The sequence below is a fragment of the Podarcis erhardii genome (assembly GCF_964252035.2).
Source record: "Podarcis erhardii genome assembly, chromosome: 3".
In the NCBI taxonomy this organism is placed as follows: domain Eukaryota; kingdom Metazoa; phylum Chordata; class Lepidosauria; order Squamata; family Lacertidae; genus Podarcis; species Podarcis erhardii.
This window is the reverse complement of record NC_138507.1, coordinates 77,765,984-77,790,657: the sequence shown is the minus strand read 5'-3', so window position 1 is coordinate 77,790,657 and position 24,674 is coordinate 77,765,984. Positions and strand designations below refer to the sequence as shown.

At 41.8% G+C, this 24,674-nt stretch overlaps 1 protein-coding gene across 3 annotated transcripts; it reads left to right on the top strand.

Moving 5' to 3' along the window:
* Window positions 1-1,546: 1,546 nt before the first annotated feature.
* On the top strand, window positions 1,547-24,441 carry B3GALNT2 (beta-1,3-N-acetylgalactosaminyltransferase 2). Of its 3 annotated transcripts, XM_081856382.1 has the most exons (12): window positions 1,549-1,863; window positions 7,514-7,661; window positions 8,884-8,984; window positions 9,435-9,628; window positions 11,240-11,335; window positions 16,731-16,841; window positions 17,645-17,723; window positions 18,445-18,628; window positions 20,241-20,366; window positions 21,541-21,700; window positions 22,225-22,281; window positions 23,730-24,441. In XM_081856382.1, exons 1-12 carry the CDS (start codon window positions 1,752-1,754, stop codon window positions 23,862-23,864), a joined length of 1,503 nt encoding a protein of 500 aa, XP_081712508.1. In that variant the 5' UTR covers window positions 1,549-1,751; the 3' UTR covers window positions 23,865-24,441. The 3 variants fall into 3 exon arrangements, with proteins under 3 accessions (XP_081712506.1, XP_081712508.1, XP_081712507.1); XM_081856380.1 differs by lacking the exons at window positions 22,225-22,281; window positions 23,730-24,441 and having other exon boundaries at window positions 1,547-1,863; window positions 20,241-20,357; window positions 21,541-22,130; XM_081856381.1 differs by lacking the exons at window positions 1,549-1,863; window positions 7,514-7,661; window positions 22,225-22,281; window positions 23,730-24,441 and adding an exon at window positions 7,679-8,002 and having other exon boundaries at window positions 21,541-22,131.
* Window positions 24,442-24,674: the final 233 nt, after the last annotated feature.

The window sequence follows — 24,674 nt, the reverse complement described above, 5'->3', positions numbered from 1 at the left end:
TCAGCTTTCAGTCTCCCCCCCCCCCATTTGCAACCCAGGCAAGAGCTTTTTCTGTGGTAGCCCCCAAATCGTGGAACTACCTCCTTACAGAGACACACCTGTAACATTATCAATGTTTGCTGAAGATGCACCTCATTACCTATGACAGCTAAAAAGTATTTTATAAGTTACCTGAAAACTAGAAAGAAACCTGATGGATAGGAAGTCCGGGTACATATATAAATGGATTATAAAATTTGCAGCATGTGGATAATGTGGAATAAATTGCAGTGAATAATGCAAGTGCACTCTAGAAAATTAAGGTGTAAATCTCATTGCAGAAGGTGTGGGCACAATTTTTTTTTTTGTCTCACATTCGTTTGCCAGCATTTTAATGGTCCTACTCCTGTGTCTTTGCCATGCCATGCAAAAATTAAGCAGATGAAGCTTCCCACAATCATTTCATCTCCATATTAGGAAGAGCTTCACCTGCTAGATTTCTGCATGCCATAGGTGCAGGGTGGTAGGGTTAGGAGACTAAATGACTGGATCAGGCCAACTTAAGCGAGAGAGTCAATAGCTGTAACAGGTGGACCATTCCCTACACATGCACGAAAAAAAATATTACATGTTTTATTTCTGTACTGCCCTTCTTCCCAATCAGGAGCCAGGACAGTACACAGCATCATTAAAAAACAGTCAATTTAAACATCAGATAGGAACCACCCGCTTTTTCAATTTAGCCTCATTTCAACAGTTGGTGAAGAAGCCCTTTGGACTAACGACTCACGATATCAACAATGACACTGGAATTTACATTTATCTATATTTGCTTTTTCAGCAACAGAGGTGGATCGTTGTAAACGTTGGTTTCTATTATGGGAAGTTTTATCGATTTTCAGTGTATAAACACAATTACGAAGAGTCCCTCCTCTCCCCTCGTAGAGGTAATTTTATTAAGTCCCGTTTGTGATTCTAGTGGATTCTTCAAAGTTATCAGTGGATAACCCTGTCCCGCTAGTAGGCGTGCTGCCAGCAGAAGAAGGAACGTGCATTCCCACGTACCACTCCGCCCGCCTGCAAATGTAGCGAGATTTAACCCTGCATGTCAGGAAACAGCCGGTCCTGGGGCATCTGCTTGTTTCCCCTGAGAGGCGCAGGACGCTGCTGCTGGGGAAGAGCCAGGTCTAGTTCCCGCCTCCCACCCGCAAGTTCTTCGCAGGCGTGGGCATTTAAAAAATGCTGGCTTCCCACGTTCAAACGCTGGTAAAGCGCTTCAGTCCAGAGAGGGGAGCTCAAGCTGACGTGACAGAAAGCCTCCCATGTGAAAGGCTATATAAAGGTTATATAAAGCAGAAAAGAGAGAGAGCCATTGAAATGAAATTCGTTGTTATTATTTCGCGCGGCGCTGGCTCTCATTTATTTCTGCCGATCCGCAGCTTGCTGCGGGGCATCCCCAGGGGAGGAGCTGGAGGCCCCCGGCGGCCACCTCTTCGCCGCCAGGCATTGTGGGGATTGTAGTCAGGGGCTCCGGCTGTGCGCGCACGCCTTTCCCCGTTGGGGGCGGGGCTCTGGCTCTGGGCCGGCCGCGGGAGGGGCTGGAGAAGAGGCGGCCGGCAGAGCCCCGCCGCCGCTCGCGCTGCCTCCGAGAGAGCCGGGGGAGGAAGCGAGGCGCCTTCTCTTGTCCCTCCGGGTCACCCCCCTCCCCAGCCCCTTCTTCCTGGTCCCCGCTAAGAGCTCCGTAACGGCTGCGAAGGGGCCGGCGGCGGCCAATGCGAAATTGGTTGGTCCTTCTGTGCCCGTGTGTGGTCGGGGTCGTGCTGCACCTCTGGCTGCTCCTCCTCAGCTGCCCGGCGAGTGGCCCCGGGAAGCAGCACCCGGAAGGTAGGTCGGGGAGGGAGGGAGGGAGGAAGCAAGCAAGCGGGGAGCGGCGCCCTCTTGCCCGCCTCCCTGAGGGAAGGAAGGAGGGAGGGCTGGGCGGCATTTCACCCGGCTCTTCCCCCGCGCGTGAGGTGAGGTAGGAGAGAAGCCTGCATGGGGGGGGGGGCGGAGGGGTGAAGGTGGGGGGGGGCGCCTTTCTCGCCCTGTGTGGAGGGAAGGGAAGGGCAACGGGTAGAGGCAGGCCCGGCTCCAGCTTTTGGGGGGCGCTCTGGGCAGGCTGCCCTTGACGGAGCCCTGCCAAGCGCCTGTTGAGCCCCCTTTCCCCGCTCTCAGGAGGGCTCACCTGAGGTCGTCCGTGGTGGGCTGCTGCCTCCTGAGGGCGAGGGAGAAGGGCAAGGGGCGAAGGTAGTGCCCGCCTCCCCCCCCCAAAAAAAACGTAGGTATTGGTAGAGCAGGGGATGGCGACGTGCTGCCTCCCCCCCCCCAAGGCGAGCAAGGTTACTGGCGAAAGCAACTGAGAGTCTTGTGGGAGACGGTGGGGTGCAAAAGTCGCCCCCTCAGAGGGTGGGGAGGGTGGTTTGCCCCCTTCGTTTTGGAGGGAGTTTAGGAGCAGGGAGCAGGGGATTGTGGATCAGGAGGCATGAGGGAGGCAGGCGTCGACCAGAAGCGGGGCGGAAGGCGGGGGGGGGGGGAGGTTGAGGGAATGAAGGGCATAATTCACCCAGGCACTTGGAGAGAAGTTGGGACAGAGGTAGGAAGGAAGTGCTGTAAAAATAAGGCACACAGAAAAAGATGAGAGCAAATGAGAAAGGAGGTTGGTTTGTAGAAGAATTGAATAGTGGCAAAAGATTCCTCATAAAGCATAAATAAGGTAGGGAAAAGGTGGCTTAGAGTATCGCCTTATGTGTTCATATTGAGAAGTGAATGAGTTTAATGAGCCTTCCTCTCAAGAAAGTCATTTTTGGCTTGTAATGCTCATCTAGACTAGGGGGAAAAGTGAGAGGTGAGCTAAGAACTAACATGCCTGAGTGTAGCAGAGGAAATCCTGTGTATGTGTTGTGGGCAGGAGGAACCCTCAACCTGGCTATTGACCTGAAGGGTGGGGACTCCTATCCAGTCATCCATTATTATTGAAGCAACTAAAGAAAGATGAGGAGGAGGCCTCCAGGCATTCCTTTCCTAAAAATTAATTTTTGGGGATCTCTGTTGGTTCAAGGCAGATTGGAAAAGAATATGTGCTAGCAAAACTATTTAAATAAAGGAATAAGTCGGCACTAAGAAACTCGGGAAGAAAACTGCTGGGGAAAAAGAATTGCAAACTAAATTATTGACAGAATACTGTATGATTTGGCCATCTACTGGGCTGATCATACGAAACAGATTTAATGAAACCAAATGCTGGAGTACTTTGGAGTAAATTATTTGTCATCAATCAGTGAACTAGTATGTATTTGTCTATCACATGCTGAAGACAAAAAAATGGCCCAATAAATTAGACCCCAGTCCCTTTGTTCTCTTGAGTATTTATGACAAACATGCTGCCTTCAAGATCATCAAATCTCTTGTGAAATTAGGAAAGGGGCAAAATTGCAAACGTTCCTCTCAGAGTGTGGTGAAACTTAAATTTTGGTTGCACCTACTCTCAGACCTTTTGCTTAGTCTTGTTTACAAAGTTTACCTGTTTGCTTCTACCAAGAGGGTTCAAGACACACCACTGTGCTCTTTGTCCATCTAGTTAATTAGTTAGTTTTTTTATTCCGTTTATGTATTGTTCCATAAAATATCCCAGACCAATATTACAGTAAAACCATCCTCAGCTCCTTCCAACAAGCCTTTTTAGTAGAGATACTTCTCAGCCTATATCCATGTTCAGATTGTTATGAGGTGTTTTACGGGTGTGTTTGTTGCTGTTGAGAGAAAGGACAGGGCAAGACATAAATTTAACAACAACAATTCCATAGGTAGAAACAATGTCATATGTAACAGATTTCCACTGAAAAGCCATGTTGAAAAATGAAGATCTTTAATAGGCACTGAAAAGACAATGAGACAGCACCTGTTGTCTCTAGCACCTGCCTAATGTTTAATGGAAAGGAGTTTCAAAGGGTAGGTGCCACCACACTAAAAGTCAGTTTCCTGTATCATGTGGAATGAACCTCCTTGTAAGATGGTGTCTTCAGGAGGCCCTCTCCTGCAGAGTTCAGTGAACTGTTGGGTGTATAGTTGGGATCTCAAGTTCCTGCTTTCCCCTATTCTCATTAATAAATTTATAGACTGCTTCACAGCATAAAACCATCAAAGTGGTTTCATTCAGACTTGTAGTCTGCCTCCATTCTTTATCCTTCTCTGGGGTCCAGGTGATCCCACTTCTGTGGGATCCTGCTTTGTAGCAGTTTAGCTTTCAAAAGTAACTAGAACTGGGAGCTAATTATGTGTTAGACCTGCTCCTTAAGTAGCTTTACGAATTGGATTCTAATTCCCTCGTGTTTCTACTTAGTTACGTGTAGTGGCAAACACCAGTGTTGTCATCCTGTTGCTGTACCTCTGATTAGTTACCTGCCTTTTACTGTGGATGTGGCATTAGGGCTATGACACAAAAAGTGCATTGAGCTTTGTGCATGGCGGCTTACTGCTCCATAAGTGGTCCAGAGACCATGTGATGATTGAAGGTGGTTTTTTGTGAGGTTTAGGAACAAATCAGTTGGTGTTTTGGGGAGCAAAACTGTGTTTGAATTGAATTAGGACAAAGTTAGATTCATACTAGTCTTTCTTTCCAACTTGGAGTTGTAGAATAGTCCCTGAATCTAAGGACTATGAGGTCTGTACCAGCTAAAGCTCCTAGACCAGCTTCAAGGGAAGCCTTCCACAGAGTACACTGCAGTAATCCAGTTTTGGAGTTGCTGATGTATGGACCAATGTGGCAAGGCTCTTCCTGTCCATGAATGGTATTAGCTGGTGAAAGGTACTCCTAGGCTGCTTGAGCCTCCAGTGACGAAAGTAGCTCAATGAGAACCCCAAGACCAGATACTTGTTCCTTTAGGAGAAGTGCAATCTGCCTAATTTCTACACCCAAGAACCACACACCCAGAGAACTTTAATCTTGCCAGGTTCAGACTGGACCTCATCCAGCCCACCACTGCTTCCAGGCACTGGTCCAGGACTTCCACAGCCACACCTGACTTAGATGTAACTGAGAAGTAGAGCTGGGTATTATCAGCATACTGATGACAGTGTTCCAAATCCCCTGATAACCACTTCCAACAGCTTCATATAGCTAGTAGGGACAAATACACATTATAGCTTCAGAAGCAACCCAGATATTCCAAGAAATTCTAGTAAAATGTACAAAGAAAAGTCTCTCCGACCAGAAACTCCTTAGATTCCTTGAGACATTATCAGGATATATTTGATGGGTTTTACTTTGTCCTAATACTGGCTTTCAAATACTTGCATAATCTATCCACAGAAATAATAACAAGCATGCTTTCCACAGATCAAAAAACAGCCTGCAGACAGGAGTACTAAAACATATTTGCAGACTTTTTTTTTAGGTTGGCATCACTTTCTTCAAAAGCTTAGGTCAAGTGTATAACAAATCTAAAACCAGCAACAGTGAAAACATGGTTCACAGATTTTGACTGGTATTGATAGCTAAGATCTTTTCCCTCTCTTTGTCCCTGTTTCCCCACAGAGGTGGACCACAATAATCTTCTGTTTCCTCTTCAGCTCTAAATTGGACATCCTTTGGGGCAGGGGAACAGGGGATTTGAATGGTGCTGGACTGCTGAGCAGCTCAGCCCAGGCCAAGCCCCACTTTGGAATGTGGGGCCGGGGATCTTCCCCTCAGTTGCAGAATCTTTCTGTGTAGACTGCAGAGTGAAACTGCAGGAATAATTCCTGTCTTTTCCTCAGTTCCATGTTGGAGAGGAAGCCTGGAGTTCTGGGGCAGCAAGAGGTGGACAGATATATTTAAACAGTCACAACCTTTATTGTACCATCAATTGGAGAGGGTGCCCACTCCCCTGTTCTTACAGGGAGATGTGGGTGGAATTGTGGACTCATGGCAATGAGATCAGGAGTGTAAAGTGACTTCCACTCACTTAATTGACTCGGAGGGGAATTTTCCTTGGCTGTATAACACCAACTCACTCTCTCCATACATGTGGCACTTGTGCCCAGCTATTTTTTAGTGTGAATGGTAATATACTGGAGAGAGCATTTCCTCCTTAGATTGAACCTATTGTGTAAACCAGGCATAGGCAAACTTGGCCCTCCAGATGTTTTGGGACTATAACTCCCATCATCCCTAGCTAACAGGACCAGGGGTGATGGGAATTGTAGTCGCCAAACATCTGGAGGGCCAAGTTTGCCTATGCCTGGTGTAAACCTTTTGTAATTCAAATTTATAATCTTGTGACTACAGGATTCCATTCTTGAAACTGTGTGCCAGCAACAATATATTATATAAGATACTCATAGAAGACAGTGATATTATGAAATGTCACCATGCTGTTAAATCTTGAACATGCAATGTAAATTTGAAAATCTTTTGGGATATGCTAAAATTAGACTTCTGAAATTACCTCTTCCTGCCTTACGTGCAGTAGTTGTTCTAAGCTGTCCAGGCACTTAGTTGATTTGTCATCTTAATTTTTTTGGATGCAATCTCAAATTAAGCAGAGTGAGATGAAACTGATCTCTTGCCAGTGCTAAATATACATCTGAGCATTTCCATTATAGAATAACTGCAGATACAAGCCTGTCTTTCTCAATTGACTAGTATTATGCCATGTTTATTTAGTCTCAGTTTAGGAAAACGCCTTAGCGTAAAGGAAAATTTGTTTATTTTAAGTTTTTGTGTGAAGCTTTTCGCCATAGCAGTTGGATATGCATATGTTTAGCTGAGAATGCAGTTTAAAACATGTAACCTTCCTTTTCTCCCTCATGAAAATTTCAGAGTACTGGCTCATTTCCAATGCAGTGCTAAGTAAGCGTCCCTTTAGCGCAAGGATTCTTGCTTGCTTAATAAACTTCCCCCCCCCCCGCCCACGTGCTCCCTAAATCTATTTTGTGAGTTCCCCCAACCCTCTGGAGCAGATTTGTGAGGGTGTGGGATACATGTTGGGGATGGGAGGGGGAAGTTCTAGTGGGAATCCTTGAGCTTATGGGACTGCATTGTATACAAACCACTGAGACTCCCCAAATTCTGCCTTGGTTTATATTAATTTTAACTATACAATAATAGCTTTATCTTCTCAGTATTGCAGGCTTCAAAATATATGCAATCCATTCATTTTAGTGTTTAAAGTGCTCTTGTGTCAAAGCCTCAAACTCCTCAAATATATGAAATTGCATTTCTAAATCCCTTGTGTTCTTTACCTATTAATCTAAGAAATAGCTTATTATTTTTTAAGATTTCTTCTCTCGTTACACAGGTTTGGCTTGTTTAGCTTGTATTTAGTTAATTCTGGTTGAAGAGTTAGCAAGTTAAGGCAAACTAAAATCAGCTTCCAGTGTTGAGTTGTTTTTTTAAAGTTACTGCCCCAGTATTGTTTACCATTTCACCACCATTTGAATGATCTGCCTATAGCTCTCGCCACCCTATTTGTGCACTTGCTTTTCTAGTAAGGCATTGTTAATTTCTACTTCCTAGGTCTACTGGCTTTCTTTCCTCATTGGAAACAGAAACATTATGATGTCATCGTAGGGGTACTGTCTGCACGACATAATGAAGGGTTGCGGAATGCTATAAGGAACACTTGGTTCAGGCATTTGAAGCAGCACCCAGGACTGAGCCAACGGTAATTCCAAAGAGTTGCTTGTTCCTTCTCTTATGAACTCAACACCTAGTATCCAAGCTCATTTATGAGAATCTTCAATAAGTGGAATTAGTTCAAAATATTCTTTAAATAACGTAAAAACCCCCGCTAAGTTATAGTGAGTTCTGTTGCCTGCTTCTGAATTCTCCAACAAGAAGTGTCCTGACCTAAATTTAAATGCTCATCTGCTTGACAGTGCTTTTCTTTATTCTTTTAATGAACATGTCATAATACTGTCCTATGTAGCTGGAATATTCCAGGATGACACTTCATTACATATTAAGATATGCATTACTGTTGAAAAAAGATGGCAGCAAAACAAGGCAAGTGGATGTAATAGGTTTCCATGCTAATTTTACTGGCTTTTAATAAATCATTTCTGTGATTATTAATCCTTTATGGGGGAAAACATTTAGAAGATCATTAATCTCATTTTAATTAATCTGGAATGAATACCAGTGTCTAGTTTTCTCTTTCAAATAACTGAGGGAACTTAGAATTGCTACTCCACAGAAACAAGTAAACAAGTTGCACAGGGAAGTCCTTCTTTTTTATACCTTGAGCCCTGAAACTCTGTGGTTTCTTGGACAGCATCCCATGAAGCATCTGAAACATCAGAGCTCTCCCTCCAAGAGTAGGAGAATTGCTCCAACCTTGGAGAGGGAGCTCTGATGTTGGATGTCCATATTAGATGCCCTTCACTATTGCAGAAACTTCAGCTGCCGTTAATTGGTTTTTTTAGTTATTGTTTCTTTTTCTATGTTTTAGCTGTTCATAGTTTATCTGTAAGCTGCCTTGAGTCTCTGTCAGGGAGAAAGGTGGGGTATAAAACAAGAACATCACTAGGGCTGAATTGGGGATGTGACAGGGAAGATTAGCCCGACTAGCAGATGGCTTGGATCCAAAGGATCAAATATCTCCCCACCTCCACTGCATGCCCCCAAACCACGGGAAACAATACAGCCCAGGAGCTTAAAAAAAAAAAATTCCTGGAAAAGGATGGCAAAGTGTGGTGGACGGAGCAGTTAATCTGTCTTTAGTTCTGCTGTCCCCACCTGCCCCCGCTTTAGGGTTGCAGCCTTAATCTTTTGTAAAGGGCAAAAGTGGGTGAAGTGTGTTGTGGTTTTCTTGTGTGAAGCAGTCTTCATAATTCTGGAAATTATGGAACAGAAATCAGTAAATGTTGTTAATGACAATATTTTAGTGTCCTTGTGAAGTTTATAATTGGTGCACATGGATGTGATGTGCCGGTAGAAGATAGAGAAGATCCTTATTCATGCAGACTTCTGAACATCACTAACCCAGGTAAAAACTTTTAGAAATCTTTTGGATGGATTGCTTATTATGTAGCATATGCTTATAGCTATTTAGCTCTGCGAACATTGCAACTGCTGCGGTTTATTGCCCATTGGGCTATTTTTACACTAAAAATCTCTCATACTAAGCCAAACATTTTTAGGCTGTTATGACAGTTTTAGCAAGGACCCCTTCTTTGTTTTACATCAAGCCCACCCACTCTTCTTAATTAGTGCAGTTGGATATACTTTTAAGTAAATGTCTTAGGGATTAAAGTGTAAGCTGTTTCTAAGTACATTATCCACCGTACTTGCCAGTGATTGTAATTAATATGGAAAAAATCCATGTCTTCTGTAATAAGAGTGTTCAAGAGTTGCTTTCTCTCAATCACCTTTTTTAAATTGACTTCTGTTGTGCTCTTTGTTACTCTCTCTCCCCCCCCCCCCCCACTTCCAATAGTTCTGAATCAAGAAGTTGAAGCATTCAATTTGCCAGAGGATGACACTTCAGCGCTCTTGGAAGATAGAGTTGTCAGTGTGCATTTCAAAGTCCTTTACCCGATTGTCATCACCAGTCTTGGGGTGTTCTACGATGCTGAGGGTGTAGGATTCCAGAGAAACATAACAGTGAAACTGTACCAGGCAGAGCAGGAGGTATGCTGCTGTAGTTGTCCTAATATAATGAACAAAATCCACAGCCTTTTTCTAAGTGTAGAATAAAGGAGAGGTAACAGGTATCTATGATAAATGAACGCACAGCTTGGACTGTAGTGCCATAACCTGCAATTGTCAAACAATTTGTTCCTTGAAAGTTCTTTGACATTTGTGAGTCAGTGAGAATAGGATTTATGGGGTGGGTATATGGGAGGAGAAATAAATAGAAAAGGGCAACAAGTCAGATATTTCTATGCCCTCTCTATGTTTTGTGCCAAAACATTGAAGAAGATGGTTTAACCATGATTTCTGGTAGTCTTCTGTCTGCTCTAAAATAACTAGGCACAGGGAAAGGGAACACAGACTCTTTTTTCTTCATTAGGTCATTAAATTAATTTTTGTCTAGATTTTAATGGCTGATGAATCTAGGTGGGTCTCCTGCTGTAGGATATGGCTTGGCTCCTTTGCTTGCTTGCATGGGTTGTGTTTTTTGTGATTTTATAAGAGGCAATGAAAGGGGTACATATTCTGTATAATGGCTTTCCAGAGGCTCATGGTAAATGAGAGTTATGTTAGGTAGAATTCTTTCAGTGGATTTTAAAGTAGCTATTTACGTAGGGTAGCTGAAAGTCCAGGCTTAAGTCACAGCACTGCTTTGCAACTTGAGTCAGAGGACTGCTTTGCAATGTACTTTAGAGTTTAAACTAGCAGCTGGGGAATGTTTTATATGTGGGATTACATTTGGCTTTACTTATGCAGTAATAGTAATAATAATAAAGGAAGTATGCAAAAACCCTTGTATTTAACAACTCGCCTGGTAGCCACAGGAGACCAGAAATTCCAAGCAAGCTTGTGGAGGAGGAACAGGTCACTGTATTCCTCCTGCGCCAGACTGCTTGGTTTTTATGTTAGCAACAGAAGGAGGAAAGCTCCTTCTATGATCAGCATGGAAACACAGAGGGGATAGTTTGCTTTGGCCCTCACATGAGAGAAGAGTCTTGTGCCAGATCACCAGATCACCCAGGAGTGGTTTCTGATAATTTCTACTAATGTATGGGTAGTAAACAAGCACAACCATTTTCCTTACTCATCCCGCAACCAGTTCCAAAAATTCTATAAAGGCTTGCATGAGATTGGATTAAAATAGGTAACACTTGAATGCAAATGTGGGTTGTTCTGCTATTAGGACTGCATTTGAGATATCCTGAAATGGAGGTTTGCATATTATTGATGTGAACCTGGAATATATCGTATTGGACTCAGTGGAGATTTCAAATGTAGTCTGTGGTATTTTTATTCTGACATGGGTACCTTTAAGTGTGCAAGATGTTGGCTAAGGCCCTGAAGTCTTGATATAGGGACTTGAAAGCTCCCCCCCTCCCATTATTTAGCAATGCATATTTGCATTTTAGGTGTAGAGTCTTTGAAGCTTACCTTTTTATAGGATTTTTTCAAGAGTGGGCAGGCCATGTAAAAAGCATGCAGGTGATTGCATGTTCTCCTGTAACTACAACTATATTTGGATGTTGTAAACTGGTCAAGAGTGTGTGAATATTAATTAACCTTAATGGCGTTCATGGCTTACAAATGTGTTGCCTTTTGTTTTCATAGGAGGCTCTCTTCAGTGCTCGCTTTAGTCCAGCTAGCTGTGGAGTGCAAGTAAACAGACTCTGGTATAAACCTGTAGAACAGTTCATTCTGCCTGAGGTATGTGTGGAGCGTATCTAAACTGGTTCTTTACAATGGCATTTGGTTTTTTCATCTATTTAGAATTCTTCAGCTTTTTTTCTGTCATTATTAAATTATTAATGGATTTGAGACTGTGAAATGTCACACATACTCGGTGCTAGCAACCATATCTCTTTGTAGCTCAGTGCACTCTCATTCTGCTCATCTGTAAGTAACTGAAATCTTCTTAACATCCCAATAACTTAATGGGGAGGCGGCATTATAAGCTTTCAAGAGAATTGTTTCATACTTAATATGGAAGAGAATGAATAGATCTGGCCAGAGAATGGAGTTCTACATTTAGACTTGGGTCCAAATCCTAATGTAGATTAAAGTATAGAGAGAGCCCTAGAGCACAATTCTATTTCTTATCCTGTTTTCCACCTATAAAGTTGGAATATTAGATATTTCCATCATGGGCCTATTCTGAAAATGAATGAGATAAAAAAATATTATCCCTCCTGCACGTTCCTCCAGTGAAGAGAGAAGTATGGAAGAAGAATGTAATGAGTTTTAAAATGGACAGATCATTTCAGTACAGGCAACTTCCCATTTACGCAAGCTCTATTTGCATGCAACTGTGCACATGTGTGGTGCTGGAAATGGGTAGCACCCTGGAAAGTCCTTCTGGCTTGTGAGGAGATCCTCCTTGGAGCCCAAAAAGGAGGGTCTCCTGAACTGAAGGCCCAGTGCGGCTTTGTTGAGGCCTCCCCACCTAACAGTTGACATGCGGGGTAGTGCAGCAGCAGCTGCTTCCTCACACATCAGCTGAGCAAGCCCTGCTGCCCTCCAGCTCACGTGCCTAATAATAATAATAATAATAATAATAATAATAATAATTTTTATTTATACCCTGCCCTCGCTGGCCAGAACTGGGCTCAGGGTGGCTAACACCAATAAAAATCACAGTAAAAACATCATAGGGGGAAAAGAGGGGGGGGGGGGAACAAACCTATTTAAAATACAGGTTAAAATGCAATTTAAAATGCAGCCTCATTTTGAAGTAGCTGATAAATCAAGACCATAAGGGGAGGGAAACATAGGGGTCAGACTGAGTCCAAACCAAAGGCCAGGCGGAACAGCTCTGTCTTGCAGGCCCTGTGGAAAGCTGTCAAGTCCCGCAGGGCCATAGTCTCTTGTGACAGAGTGTTCCACCATGTGGGGGCCAGGGCTGAAAAGGCCCTGGCCCTAGCTGAAACCAATCTAACCTCCTTGAGGCTCGGGACCTCCAAAGTGTTGTTATTTGTGGGCCTTAAGGTCCTCCGCGGGGCATACCAGGAGAGGTGGTCCCATAGGTACGTGGGTCCTAGGCCCCATAGGGCTTTAAAGGTCAAAACCAAAACCAGCACCTTAAACCTGACCCTGTACTCCTCCGGGAGCCAGTGCAGTTGGTAAAGCACTGGATGGATGTGATCCCACAGCGAGGACCCCGTAAGGAGTCTCGCTGCGGCATTCTGCACTCGCTGGAGTTTCTGGGTCAGCTTCAAGGGCAGCCCCGCGTAGAGCGAGTTACAATAATCAAGCCTGGAGGTGACCGTCGCATGGATCACTGTGGCCAGATCACGGCGAGAAAGGTAAGGGACCAACTGCATAATACGGCTATGGAAAAATGCCACCTTCGCTGTGGCTGAAACCTGCGCCTTCATGGAAAGGGAGGCATCGAAGGTTACACCCAAGCTCTTGACAGAAGGTGCTTGCACTAATTGACCCCTGCAAAAGATGGGAGTTGCCCTCCCAACCCAGCCAGAGGACCTCTGTCTTCAAAGGATTCAACCGGCTCCCACGCAGCTATCCAGCCACAGCTTCCAAGCGTCTGGTCAGTGTGTCTGGGGCTGAGTCAGGGCGGCTGCCCATCAACAGATAAAGCTGGGTGTCATCAGCATCAGAGGGGCAGTGGGCCTTCTTGATCAGCTCAGCTGATGTGCAGGGAAGAAGCTTCCCTGTGTGTCAGCTGTGCAAGCCCTGCTGCCCCTCCAGGGTGCTCCCAATATATGTTATTTTGGTTACAAACAGGGAGGCCCGGAAAATAACCCCCGCATGAATTGAGAGTTGTCTGTAATACAAACTTCTTCTAAAATACATATGTCATGATTTTAGTGAACCATAGATTTAATGCTTCTGTGGAGAGCATGTTTTTAACATTTGTTCGTTGTTTTATTGCTGGTTTGAGCTTCTTTGGGAGGAAGGGTGGGATAGAAATTCAAGAAATGCACAATAAACAAACAAAACAATACTTTTCTTGTTAAAATAAAAGATGTTACTTATAACTAAAGGTCAACATAGTTTGACCATCCCTCCACGTCTTCTAAGAGCAGAATATGGAGGTCTTGCTTAATCAGCAGCCTTTTTGTTACTCCCCTGGAATTAGCTTTGTGTGGAAAGTATCTCAGCCCGTCATTCCAGATATCCATAAAACATTTTTATTTAGATGATTATGTGATAAAAAGTGTTGTTGGGTTTAAATTACTGATATTTTGATGTGTCTTATCTTTATTCAATTTAATTTTAGCAGACTTTTTAATTGTGTGCCAGGGACAATACATTGGAAGAGGAATTGCAAAATCAATGGATTGATAAAACTGGATAAAGTCTATCCCTCTTTGGGGTTAAACTGCATCTGTATTTTTGCAGGAAGGAAATCTCTGAACACTTGTTTTTCAGGCCACAATTATTCTGTCTCTTAAAGCTTGAGGCTCAGGGAGCCCACAGCCAAAATAAATAGCTAAAGAAGAAGAGTTTGTAAGACACTAGTTTAAAGCAGCGTTTATTCATCCCTGACACAGTTATGTCTTTTATGCATTTATTAATGAGCAGCATTCTGAACAACAACAGACACCATAGTGCCTCAGTTTTTACTGTGGTTAATGTTCACTATGGTTTAACACATTAATAAAAGCAGCAGATTTGACCTTAGTGCACTGGGGGAAAATGCATATAGTCTATGTTTTATTCTTTGATTATTTGTCTGTAGTAGGCAGCCTTCAATGAAAGTTAGCAAGGCATGATAATTGATTTTGCTCCTTTCTCATAGAGACCTCCACCAATTTTAAGCCCCAGCCATTTATTTTTCACTCTAAAAATGTTGTTTGAATGTCTACACTCCCCCCTTCATAAAGCAAACCAACATACATTAATTCCTTAAGGAGACAAGATGCAATTGTAAACTGGATGCAGATACACACACAGTGCTTTGAAGGTGTCCCAGTAAAGGGGAAAACAGGATCGGGAAATAACAGTGCTTGTGGAAAATCACTACTGTTGCAATATGCCATTCCAACCAGTCACAAACATAACCATGATAACATACTGCAATGGAAGATGAGAGATGGATACTTACCTCTGTAGTCTCCCCAAATAAGCTTGGGAGAAGTGTTTGGGGGTTTGCCTGTAAAGGAGAATAAGTTTCTGTTCTTCTTTCATAGCCAGTGAATAATTTGGGGTATGAGCTAAATGTGAGTCACTAAAAATGAGAAGGGCCATCAGAAATATGCCAGAGGCTATTGAACTGCCTCTTTCATAAGCAGCTATTAAACAGGAAAATGTTTATGTGAAACGAAGTAGAACCATGTTTTAATATAGGCTTCAATGTGCTCACTCTTTTAGGGTGGAAATAAAATATCTTGGCAAGTATGAAATCCCATCCTTAAGCATCTGAAGATAATGGGGAATGTTGGGATAGGAAAAATTCCTTAAAACTACTGGGTAGGCACTAACTAGGAAAATGAGTGCCCAGGGGAAGGATTAGGTATTTTTGAGGCGAGGCGACCAGAAACACACACAGTATTCCAACAACAGTTACACCATATATTTGTATAATGACATTAGGATACAGGCAGCTTTATTTTTTATTCATTTCCTAATGATCTCTAGCATGCATTTTGCCTTTTTCATGGCTTCTGCGCACTGGGTCGACATCTTCATTGAGCTATTTACTAAGACCCCAAGGTCTTGTTCCTGGTACGTCACTTCCAGTTTAGACCCCCATGAGCATATATGTGAAATTAAGATATTTTGCCCCAACATGCATCACTTTTGACTTGTCTGTATTGAATTACATTTGCCATTTTACCACCCATTCACTCAATTTGGAGCAGTGTTAGAAACTTAAGATATGAAAGCTAGGAGCTAAATGGCACCTTAAACCTAGGCAAAACAATGGAATGTCTAGGCACACTTTTTTATAACAATACAAAGGTGAAAATGAATGAACTGCAACTAAAATCTTATGTTCATTTTTCACATGGTCTAGTCCTCACCTGAAGCTTTCAAAAAACAAAGCCATGCTTCCCCTGCCCCGCCCCCCTAATATTCTTAAAGAGGGTCCCTTCTACAGTCTTCAGAGAGTACTTGGAAGTGGGGAGGCAGAAAAAGATCATCCTTTCCTTCTACTCTGCAAACAAGCCCTGGATTCTCCCTACACCCCCTTTCCTTCATATACATATCTCTTTTTGGCACCACAATTAACACATATTAAAGGCCTATACAACTGATGGCAGAGACCCACCTTGAGTGTCTGGTTCGCAAACCTAAGACTTAAGGGTCCTTCAATTATCAGACTCCAAAATTTGTTTTGATTTTAAGCATCACTGTGAGAATCTGAGGTAGATAACACTTTAACATGCACTACTTCCTCAAACTCAGCCCTCCATATGTTTTTGGCCTACAACTCCCTTGATCCCTAGCTAGCAAGACTAGTGCTCAGGGAAAATGGGAACTGTAGTCTCAAAACATCTGGAGGGCCGAGGTTGAGGAAGCCTGACTTAAACCATCATAACTAACTGGCTAGTATTTTTCAAATTAAAAGTACATTAAACAAGGCAACTAAAACCTAAACAAAACATGTTGGGTTTAAAAGAAATGAACTTTTTCAGGTCCCCAATGCATGTGTATATTACTTGGGAGAAAGCACCCTTGAACTTGGTTGGAATTTACTTCCGAGTAACAGTGGCAATTTTAATCTGAAATCTTAGGCACAGTACTGCACCCAGAGCTCACAACGCACCTAGAACAATGGGAGTTTCAAACGCTGATATGGAGAGGTCCTTTGGGAGCACTTCGCAATCTCTTTTTCCTTTAATGACCCCAAACAATTTAGTATCCTCAGCAGACTTGGTCACATCACTGCTAGTATTCTTGGCCCTGTTGATATTTGGTGGTGTTTCATGATTAGTAGATATGTGGCCTTAACCAGATACATCAAAAACTCAAGTACTTCACTGTTTTTTATCTCAAATTTGTATATGAAAATTAAACATCAGTTCTTCAAGTTTATTCTGTTCTGCAGAGAGTCTAAAAGATCTGTAAAAAAATTCATTTGTCTAGTGTGTACACATACAGATATATTGTTAACAGTAAGTGGTGACTTTTTTGACAGAGTTTTGAAGGCACTATTGTGTGGGAAAGCCAGGATCTGCAAGGCCTAGTTTCTAGAAATCTTCACAAAGTGATGGTGAATGATGGCGGAGGTGTCTTCAGAATCACTACGGTCTGTCCTTTTATTCCTCCATATAATGATTATAATAGGGCAGCATTTTGGTAAACATTTTAAGCAGGTCAAATTCTCAAGTAACCTCTTAAATATGTTTTTGTTTTACTTGAAATCAAAATGGTGCATTTGGATCATTTTATCATCTTATAATAGTTTTGACTTGAGTATTTCTAGTTTATACATCTGTATAAATTCATAATCTTAAATAGAATCTCCAGAGGAGAAATGCTAATGCTTCTAACTCTTTATGACTACTTCCATCTTGAAAGCCATTATGGAGGGCATTTGCCTTATTAGCTAATGACCTATGAGTTGCATTTTAGCCTAGAACAAATTGCTCTGAATTGTTATAACTATATTGATATAACAAGCATGTTGGGCATGTTGAGTATAAAATAACAAAATATCATAATTCCTCTTTATATATTGGTATCATACCATCTTCTAGTATATGTGTTTTGAACTGCAGGTCTTTGGATAACCATAAGATTGACTTAGCTTAGGAATCTCTGTTTCTAATACTATATGCAGTGGGGATCTAGTATTCCTGCTAGGAATAAAGGTGAACTCATTGCAGCTCTGCCATATTTTGCCACTTTATGGCATCAGAGTAATGGTTTACTAGCTGCTCTGAACACTTACATTTGATTAGGGCTGCAACATTTAATCAATTCTTTGGACAAAATGTTGGAGGAAACCTTGACAGTAACTAGTTTCAAACCATATTAGTTTTGTAGAAGTGATATTTCTGTAGCAAAAGTTTAACTAATTCTCTTCTGTTTAATCATTGTGCACAATAGGCAGGGGAAGGGTCATTGCCACATGAATTTACACAAGGCGTGGAAGGGATTGCTGGAGGCTTTATTTACACAATTCAAGGTAAGCATCAAAACATATACTCTTATTAGGGCACTGCTGTTTGATGCTTGCTCCCTCTAGTGTCTTAAAGTTAGTTGACCCCTGACAGATCTGCCTGAGATACTGTATGGCTCTGGGGTTGTGCAGCTTGTAGTCAGCTACCGCAATCCTGGAACACCCCATCTGACGGAAACTGTTGCAACTTCTTTGATTGCTTACAAATAGCTCTGGCAGAAAGCGCAAAGCCGCCTGGCCATACTGCATCCTAGTTCTCAGGTGTGATTTGGACTTTTCCTGTGTTCTATGGGACAGAGAAGCTTCAGCACAGCCCTTTTCCAATATGTGAAGATAATCGTTTCTTTCAGTATTTAGCAAGGTGAAGTAGAAGTACATTGGATGTTAAATATTCTTGAGAATCTCAGAATTCTCATCTTGCAGAGACCTTTTTTTTAACACCCTTTACTTAGGAATAGAATATTTCTGTTGCAAAGCAAAGTGTATTTTTAAAAAATCTAGGAAAGATAATTATTTTTCCAATGCATCCTTGGCCGCAACCTAATTTTCACTGATTTTCATTTATGAGTCTTTGTCTTAAGAAGTTGTTAATTTTCAATCTAGTTACGCTTTTGCTGATATTTTAAATATGTGAGAAAACCTATAGAGAATCAATTCTACAGAGTGATCATTTCAATGTTAGACATGTGATTTTTGAAAGCTTACCATTTTCCTATCTCATTTTCAGAGGGAGAGGCACTCCTAAAAAGCCTACAGAGTCGCCCTGAAAGAGTCACGCATCATATAAATAAACTTGAAGAGGAAGATGCCTTATTGAAAGTAGAAAGCAACACTTATGATGATATTGTTTTTGTTGATGTAATTGATACATACAGAAATGTTCCAGCCAAATTACTGAACTTCTATCGATGGTAAGTTGGGAGAAATGTTTGAGGGTTTTGCCTGGTTTATCTGGTGCAGAATTATAAATGCCTTGATGTTGTGGATTATTTGCAGGTGTGAATGAACTGTAACTTGAAATGACCATGGGCCTTTTTAAAGATTCCAATACAATTAAAGTGTGCATATTTCCCCACTGTTTGTGTATGTATGTTCCCTGATTGCTCTCCTGCTTGTGGGGCCACATTTTCCCAGTAACAGATGTATGTTATGTTATATTAAAATAAAATTGATTCCCCAAATTACTATGTCCTTTGCTGCTATGCTTGCCACATGAAGTATGACAGCATGGTATATTCTTGACAATTATATTACATACATACAACACACTTCTCCCCTCCCCAATTCTTCATATTTACATCACTGCATTATTGCTTTTCCTCCTATTTTTGAGTTTTTAAAGTATCATAATAGTTGTTCATTACTTCCTACACAGTGCATATGTAGGGTCATTAAAAGCATTGAGAAGTCTCCCTACCCTCTACTCTCTGTCATATTTAATGCGTCCTTTGGGGATTTTTTAAAATTAAAAAAAACAGCCTGCATTCCTCCTCTCCAGTACTGAAGTATACTTCTGTTCAATTACAAGGGTAAACAGGAGCCTGACTTTCCCTTTTCCAGAAGGCTACCACCTTCACTTTCCTAATGTAAGGGTGGGATATTGCACTATTTGCCCTCTATCACAGCTTACAGGAGTATCCTACTACTACTAAAATATTATTGGAGCCCCCTCTTTCTTCTTCTTCTATGGGTTTCAGTGAGTCTTAATTAGAACAAACAGTTGCCTCCCAGTGCCAGAAGAGGAATATGAAAGATGACAGCATTTCTTATTAGGCTGAAGATGACAAACATTTCAGAATTAGAGCTCTTTATTTTTAACTGCTGTCAGAGAGAGAATTTCAGCTCCTGTGGATTATCATGCAATGGTGCTGGGCAGCTGAAAAGTTGCATTCCTTCCTCGATGCAGCCATGAAAGCAAGGGGCCAATGGGATGTTGAGTGTGCCCTCCTGCCATGGTGGGGGCCATGCCCAGTGGCAAAACACCCATTGCAAAGAAGGCAAACTGGCGAGACTAAAAGGCAAGTTACTTCCCAAGAACCAGAATACACGGGTGACGTCTTTTTCCCTTACCCTTGCCTTCTCCTCCCCTTCTGCTTTCCTACCCCTGGTGCTGGCAGGAAGGGGCTCCTTTTCCTCTTATTTCATCTGTCTGCTGTCTGCTGTCTTTATTTTTCTAGAGTACGTCTAGGCTTTAGGGCTGGATGTGGGAAGGGTAAGAGTGCTGCATGGGTGCTGCACTGGGAAAACCTGTATTAAAGGTATAGAAGCCAAAATGTTGAAACATTGATCATCCTATTGCATCAGACCTGTTTCAGTGTAGTTATTACAGTTGTTTCAATGCATTTTAAGGGACTTTTGTAGTATTTACTTATTTTATTTATTTATTGGATTTGTATTACGCCCCATACCCATAGGTCTCAGGGCAGTTCATAGAGTAAAATCGGAATATTAAACCACAAAATGCATAATCAAAATAAAAACAACAACCCAATAATAGTCTTATTGTTTTTTATTTGGCTACAGGACAGTAGAAGCAGCTAGTTTCAACGTATTGCTGAAGACGGATGATGACTGCTACATAGATTTGGAGGCTGTGTTCAACAGAATAAAGCTTAAAAACTTAGGCAGACCAAATACTTGGTGGGGAAAGTATGTTTGTTTGCATTTAAATAAATTGTTTACACCAGTAGTGTTTCTGCTGCTGTACAGTTTCATAGGCAATAGGTATCCTTGCACTGAAGGAGCTTATGGTTGAAGAATAATGGGGAGCATAGGGGATATTTTAAAGCCAAAAAACAAGCACCAAATATTGTTTTTAAATGTTTGTTTTATTTTCATCTTGTTGCAGAGTATAAGTGAACAAGCATGAACACACTAATCACAGAAAGTATGTTTAAGGAAATTTGCAACTCTGGTTGCAATTTAAGGATCCAAGCCATGCTTGAACCAGTATTTTGATTTGCATGCTATATAAACCTCTAACTGCAGAATCAAAGACAATATTTCTAGATAGCACAAATGATGGTTTTCCATTTGTGGCATCCTGCTTGTACAAAGATTTCTGCTTGTGCTACCAGACCTCCCCCTTATCTACAACATCTGCTCTGGGCAAGGGGAGGAAGGAAAGTCCCATTACATCTACTGGTACTTGCCCTATGAGTTTCCTTATGGGTTCATTCAAATATGAAGTAAATTTAATAAGCAGCTGAACTGCAGAATCAATACAGCCTACATGCTCCAGAGATTGATTTGCATGATAATGTATTGGTTTGTTTTTGGGCTGGTTTCTGGTATCAGTCTTCTCTTGCAACTTCTTTGGATTTCCCCATGATGCCTTTGCTTAGATTGGCAAAAATGCTGGGTGGGAGTGAAGGTGGATGTCAAAGCTTTTTCTAGAGGTATCAGTAATTCCCTTGATACTGTAAAGGAGGCAAATATAAGCAGGGAGATGGGGAAAGAAGAGAGGTTAACTAGCCTTCGTTGTTTTTTCATGAATCCTGTGATAAATTTTTTTTCTGCACTACAAGGTGAATGATTTCACTATTTCACAGTCCTGACAAACCCCCCCAAAAAGTGGGGCACATAGAGGCTACCTTTCTACTTGTAAATTGAAAAAAAAGAACAGGTGGCAGCACAAAAAATTGCAAGTTGCTGCCTGAAAGATTAAAGGGGTCAGACATGAGAGTGAGCTCCTTCTCTGTAGGGACTAGTCCTGATGATTAAATTGTCTAGTTGCTAGTCCTAGAGAAAGGGTTTCCTCCCCTTTCATCAGAATTAAAGAGCTATTAATATTCTGTCAAAATAACTTGATTTTGGTCTCAAGTTTCAGGTTAAATTGGGCCGTCGACCGCACTGGGAAGTGGCAAGAGCTAGAGTATCCAAGTCCTGCATACCCAGCCTTTGCTTGTGGATCTGGTTATGTAATTTCCAAAGACATTGTAGAATGGCTTGCAAGAAACTCAGAGAGATTAAAGATATATCAGGCAAGTATTTTCACAGGAGAAATGGAGATAGGTTTGTGTATATGTAATCCTATTTATTTTATAAACAGACATTCCATTTCCCCCCCAGCCTAACATTCTAATATTGGGATTGAGAGTTGTTGTTTTGGAGGAGTCCATTCCAAGAGCTTCTATATGGATATGTGAACTCTGCAGTGGCTACAGAACCCCCAGGTTGGCAAGGGCTTCCCTCATTCCCTTGTTCAGGAATAAGTCCATTGTTAGACTTGTGCGGTTTTGGATCAAAGCCAAAAGTTACACAGCATTACACTTGGTTTGGGGGTTTCTGGTTGCATGGAAGTGCTCCGTTACCTCAAATATGGATGTGATGACATCTATATGCTTCAAACGCAACAACACACCTATACATCATAGTTTTCTGGTAAATATTTACTTATGAAACTCGACACAAGCTTAAATGAAGTGTGTGCTATCTTGAGTCTTTGTTGAAACTGAACTTATTTCTTCATTTTGGTTTTTATTTTGATTTAAATGTGTGCATTTAGGGTGAAGATGTAAGTATGGGTATTTGGATGGCAGCCATTGGGCCAAAACGCTATCAGGTATGTTTTTACTTGATTTGTTAAGTAACTGAGAATCCTACATACATGTACTTGGGAATCAGCACCATTTCACTCAGTGCAAATCTGCTTAGATTGAGCTGTAAAGACTTTTAAGACTGCTAAGGAACAGATGATTGTTATTATGTCCTCATCTGTAAAACCACAGAGTCCTTTTTCCCATGACTGTATTTTCCTGGCACGGCATGCTATGTGCGTGCTTTGCTCCTCCTACAGCAGTGGTGGCGAATCTACGGCACGCGTGGCAGAGGCCACTCAAAGCCCTCTCTGTGGGCATGTGCGCCATCGCCCTAGCATAGCCGCAGCTTCTGTGCTGGGGTGGCAGGGGAGGAGATGAGGGCTCTTGCACGCCTGCGGCACCAGGGCTTAGTGATCATTATTCTCATATATTAAAAATTGGGAGAGGGTGGCTCTTGGTGCAGCCCTCCAGTGTACACTAGTGGCCCAAATTGTGGAACCTTCTGGAAAAAATGTATTTCCGAGGTTTGATGGCTCATAACACAACTGTTTTGGAATAATACCAGTTCTTTTTTCTGTGGGGACACATATCCCTAAACATTTTGTGAATTTAATGGGAGAAGAAATTCACTGTATTTATTTCCCCCGATTTGAACTGTATTTGTTTTTCCCCGGTGGTGATTTTATTGAGTCAAAATGAGAGTACCCCTAAACATTTTTTTTTAAGAGAAAAAGCACTGAGTTATACCATAAAATTATGTATCAATGGAAAGACAAAGAAGAATGTAATGCAATAACTTTTTTGAAGGATTATTTATTACAACTGCAGTCATAAAGAAGAAATGTGAAACACACAGAAAACATGAGATATACAGGTTAAATTGCCGTTTTGGCACTTTAGGTTGAATAAGTGGGTTTGGGGTTGCAGTTTGGGCACTCGGTCTCTAAAAGGTTCGCCATCAGTGTCCTACTTTCTTGGCTCAGGGTAGCAAAACACTGCATCCATTCCAGTGGTCTGAGAATTGGTTGTATTTAGCCAAACAGAGAGTATGGGATGGGGAATCTGTGGCCTTGCAGAGGTTGCTTGACTACAGTTCCAATCTTCCCTACCCATTGGCCATGAGAGCTGCAATGCCACAACTCCTGATTGCTGTGTGGCATCTAACCTAGTGACTTGCTGGTTGAAGCAATCCAGTAACTTAAGATTCAGTCTTAAGTGTTTGGTTCCTGTTGCCAGCAATATATTTCTAGTTATTTATTGAGGAAATCTTTGACTTCTGCCCTTCTTTAGTTTCTCACTACCCCTTTATCTGCCTACCCCTGCTGTCTGTATTTTAAAATCTTGTTACAATAGGATACTTGTATAACTAATATGAACTGCCTTTGGAACTATCACCGTGACATCTTCTTATCAATGTTTGCCATGTTTTGTTTCCTGTTAAAAGAGTCTCTGAAATAATTCTCTCAAACAGGACAATCTCTGGTTGTGTGAGAAGACATGTGAGAGTGGTATGTTGTCCTCTCCGCAGTATTCTCCAGAGGAACTGGCAGAGCTCTGGAAAGTCAAGGAACGTTGTGGAGATCCCTGCAAATGTGATGAAAGATGAACACTGGCCAACGGCATGAGGAAACTGTAGTTTTCAGTGATAACAGGAAAGGCTCTCAGTGGGTTCTGAAAAGAATTTCCTTTCATAAGACGCAACATCAGTCTCCTGTGTAGTTTGTCACTTGTGACAAATATTAAGTGTGGGTAAGTGGCAGTTGTGTGTATGCCCCCCCCCGCCCCCAGGTTACATGGAAAAAGAGGAAATATGTTTGCTGTGGGTGCCAAACTATACATGGAATTCACTTATTCTCACAGGTAATTTGTTTTGTGTCAAATGGCCCTTTAACAATGTTTTGTACATCTTTTCTTTTGTAAAGGGAGCCTTTCGATTTCCATATTCTCTATAGGAGTTTTAAAAAGCTAAATGTGAAGTAAAGCAATTTTCTTTATTAGTAAATGACAGTTGTAGATAAGCTTGACCTCTCATGCATTAATATGCAAAAAGAACAAGGATTTAAGTCTAGCCTTAGGAACGTAAGTGTACTACTGTAAAAATAAGTATGTAATGAGGCCCGCACTACTGTGCCAACGCAGGAGGGAAGCATAAGTTAGTGTACCGGTATTCCACTTATGGACAGTGCATGAAGGAATCAGGGTAGCAGGTCCTTTCTCCTATGTGGTGGTGTGACTATGGAGCATTCAGGCAGCGATCCTATACCCCACTGGGTGCGGGGGCAGGCATGGTTTAGGATTGTGCTGTAAGTAGCTGTGTTTACTTAGTAGTGTTATGCTTGCTAGTAATGCAGTGTCCTCAGGCCAGGTGGACAATGAGAATACCTCAGTTTTTAATTCTCTAGATCTTATGATTATA

Excerpts from the sequence above, each read along its gene's own strand:
- B3GALNT2 (XM_081856382.1), top strand. The coding sequence starts at position 1,752 with ATGCGAAATTGGTTGGTCCTTCTGTGCCCGTGTGTGGTCGGGGTCGTG. Across the intron at positions 1,864-7,513 it reads CGGGAAGCAGCACCCGGAAG|GTCTACTGGCTTTCTTTCCT; the intron begins GTAGGTCGGGGA and ends TCTACTTCCTAG. Across the intron at positions 9,629-11,239 it reads TGTACCAGGCAGAGCAGGAG|GAGGCTCTCTTCAGTGCTCG; the intron begins GTATGCTGCTGT and ends TTGTTTTCATAG.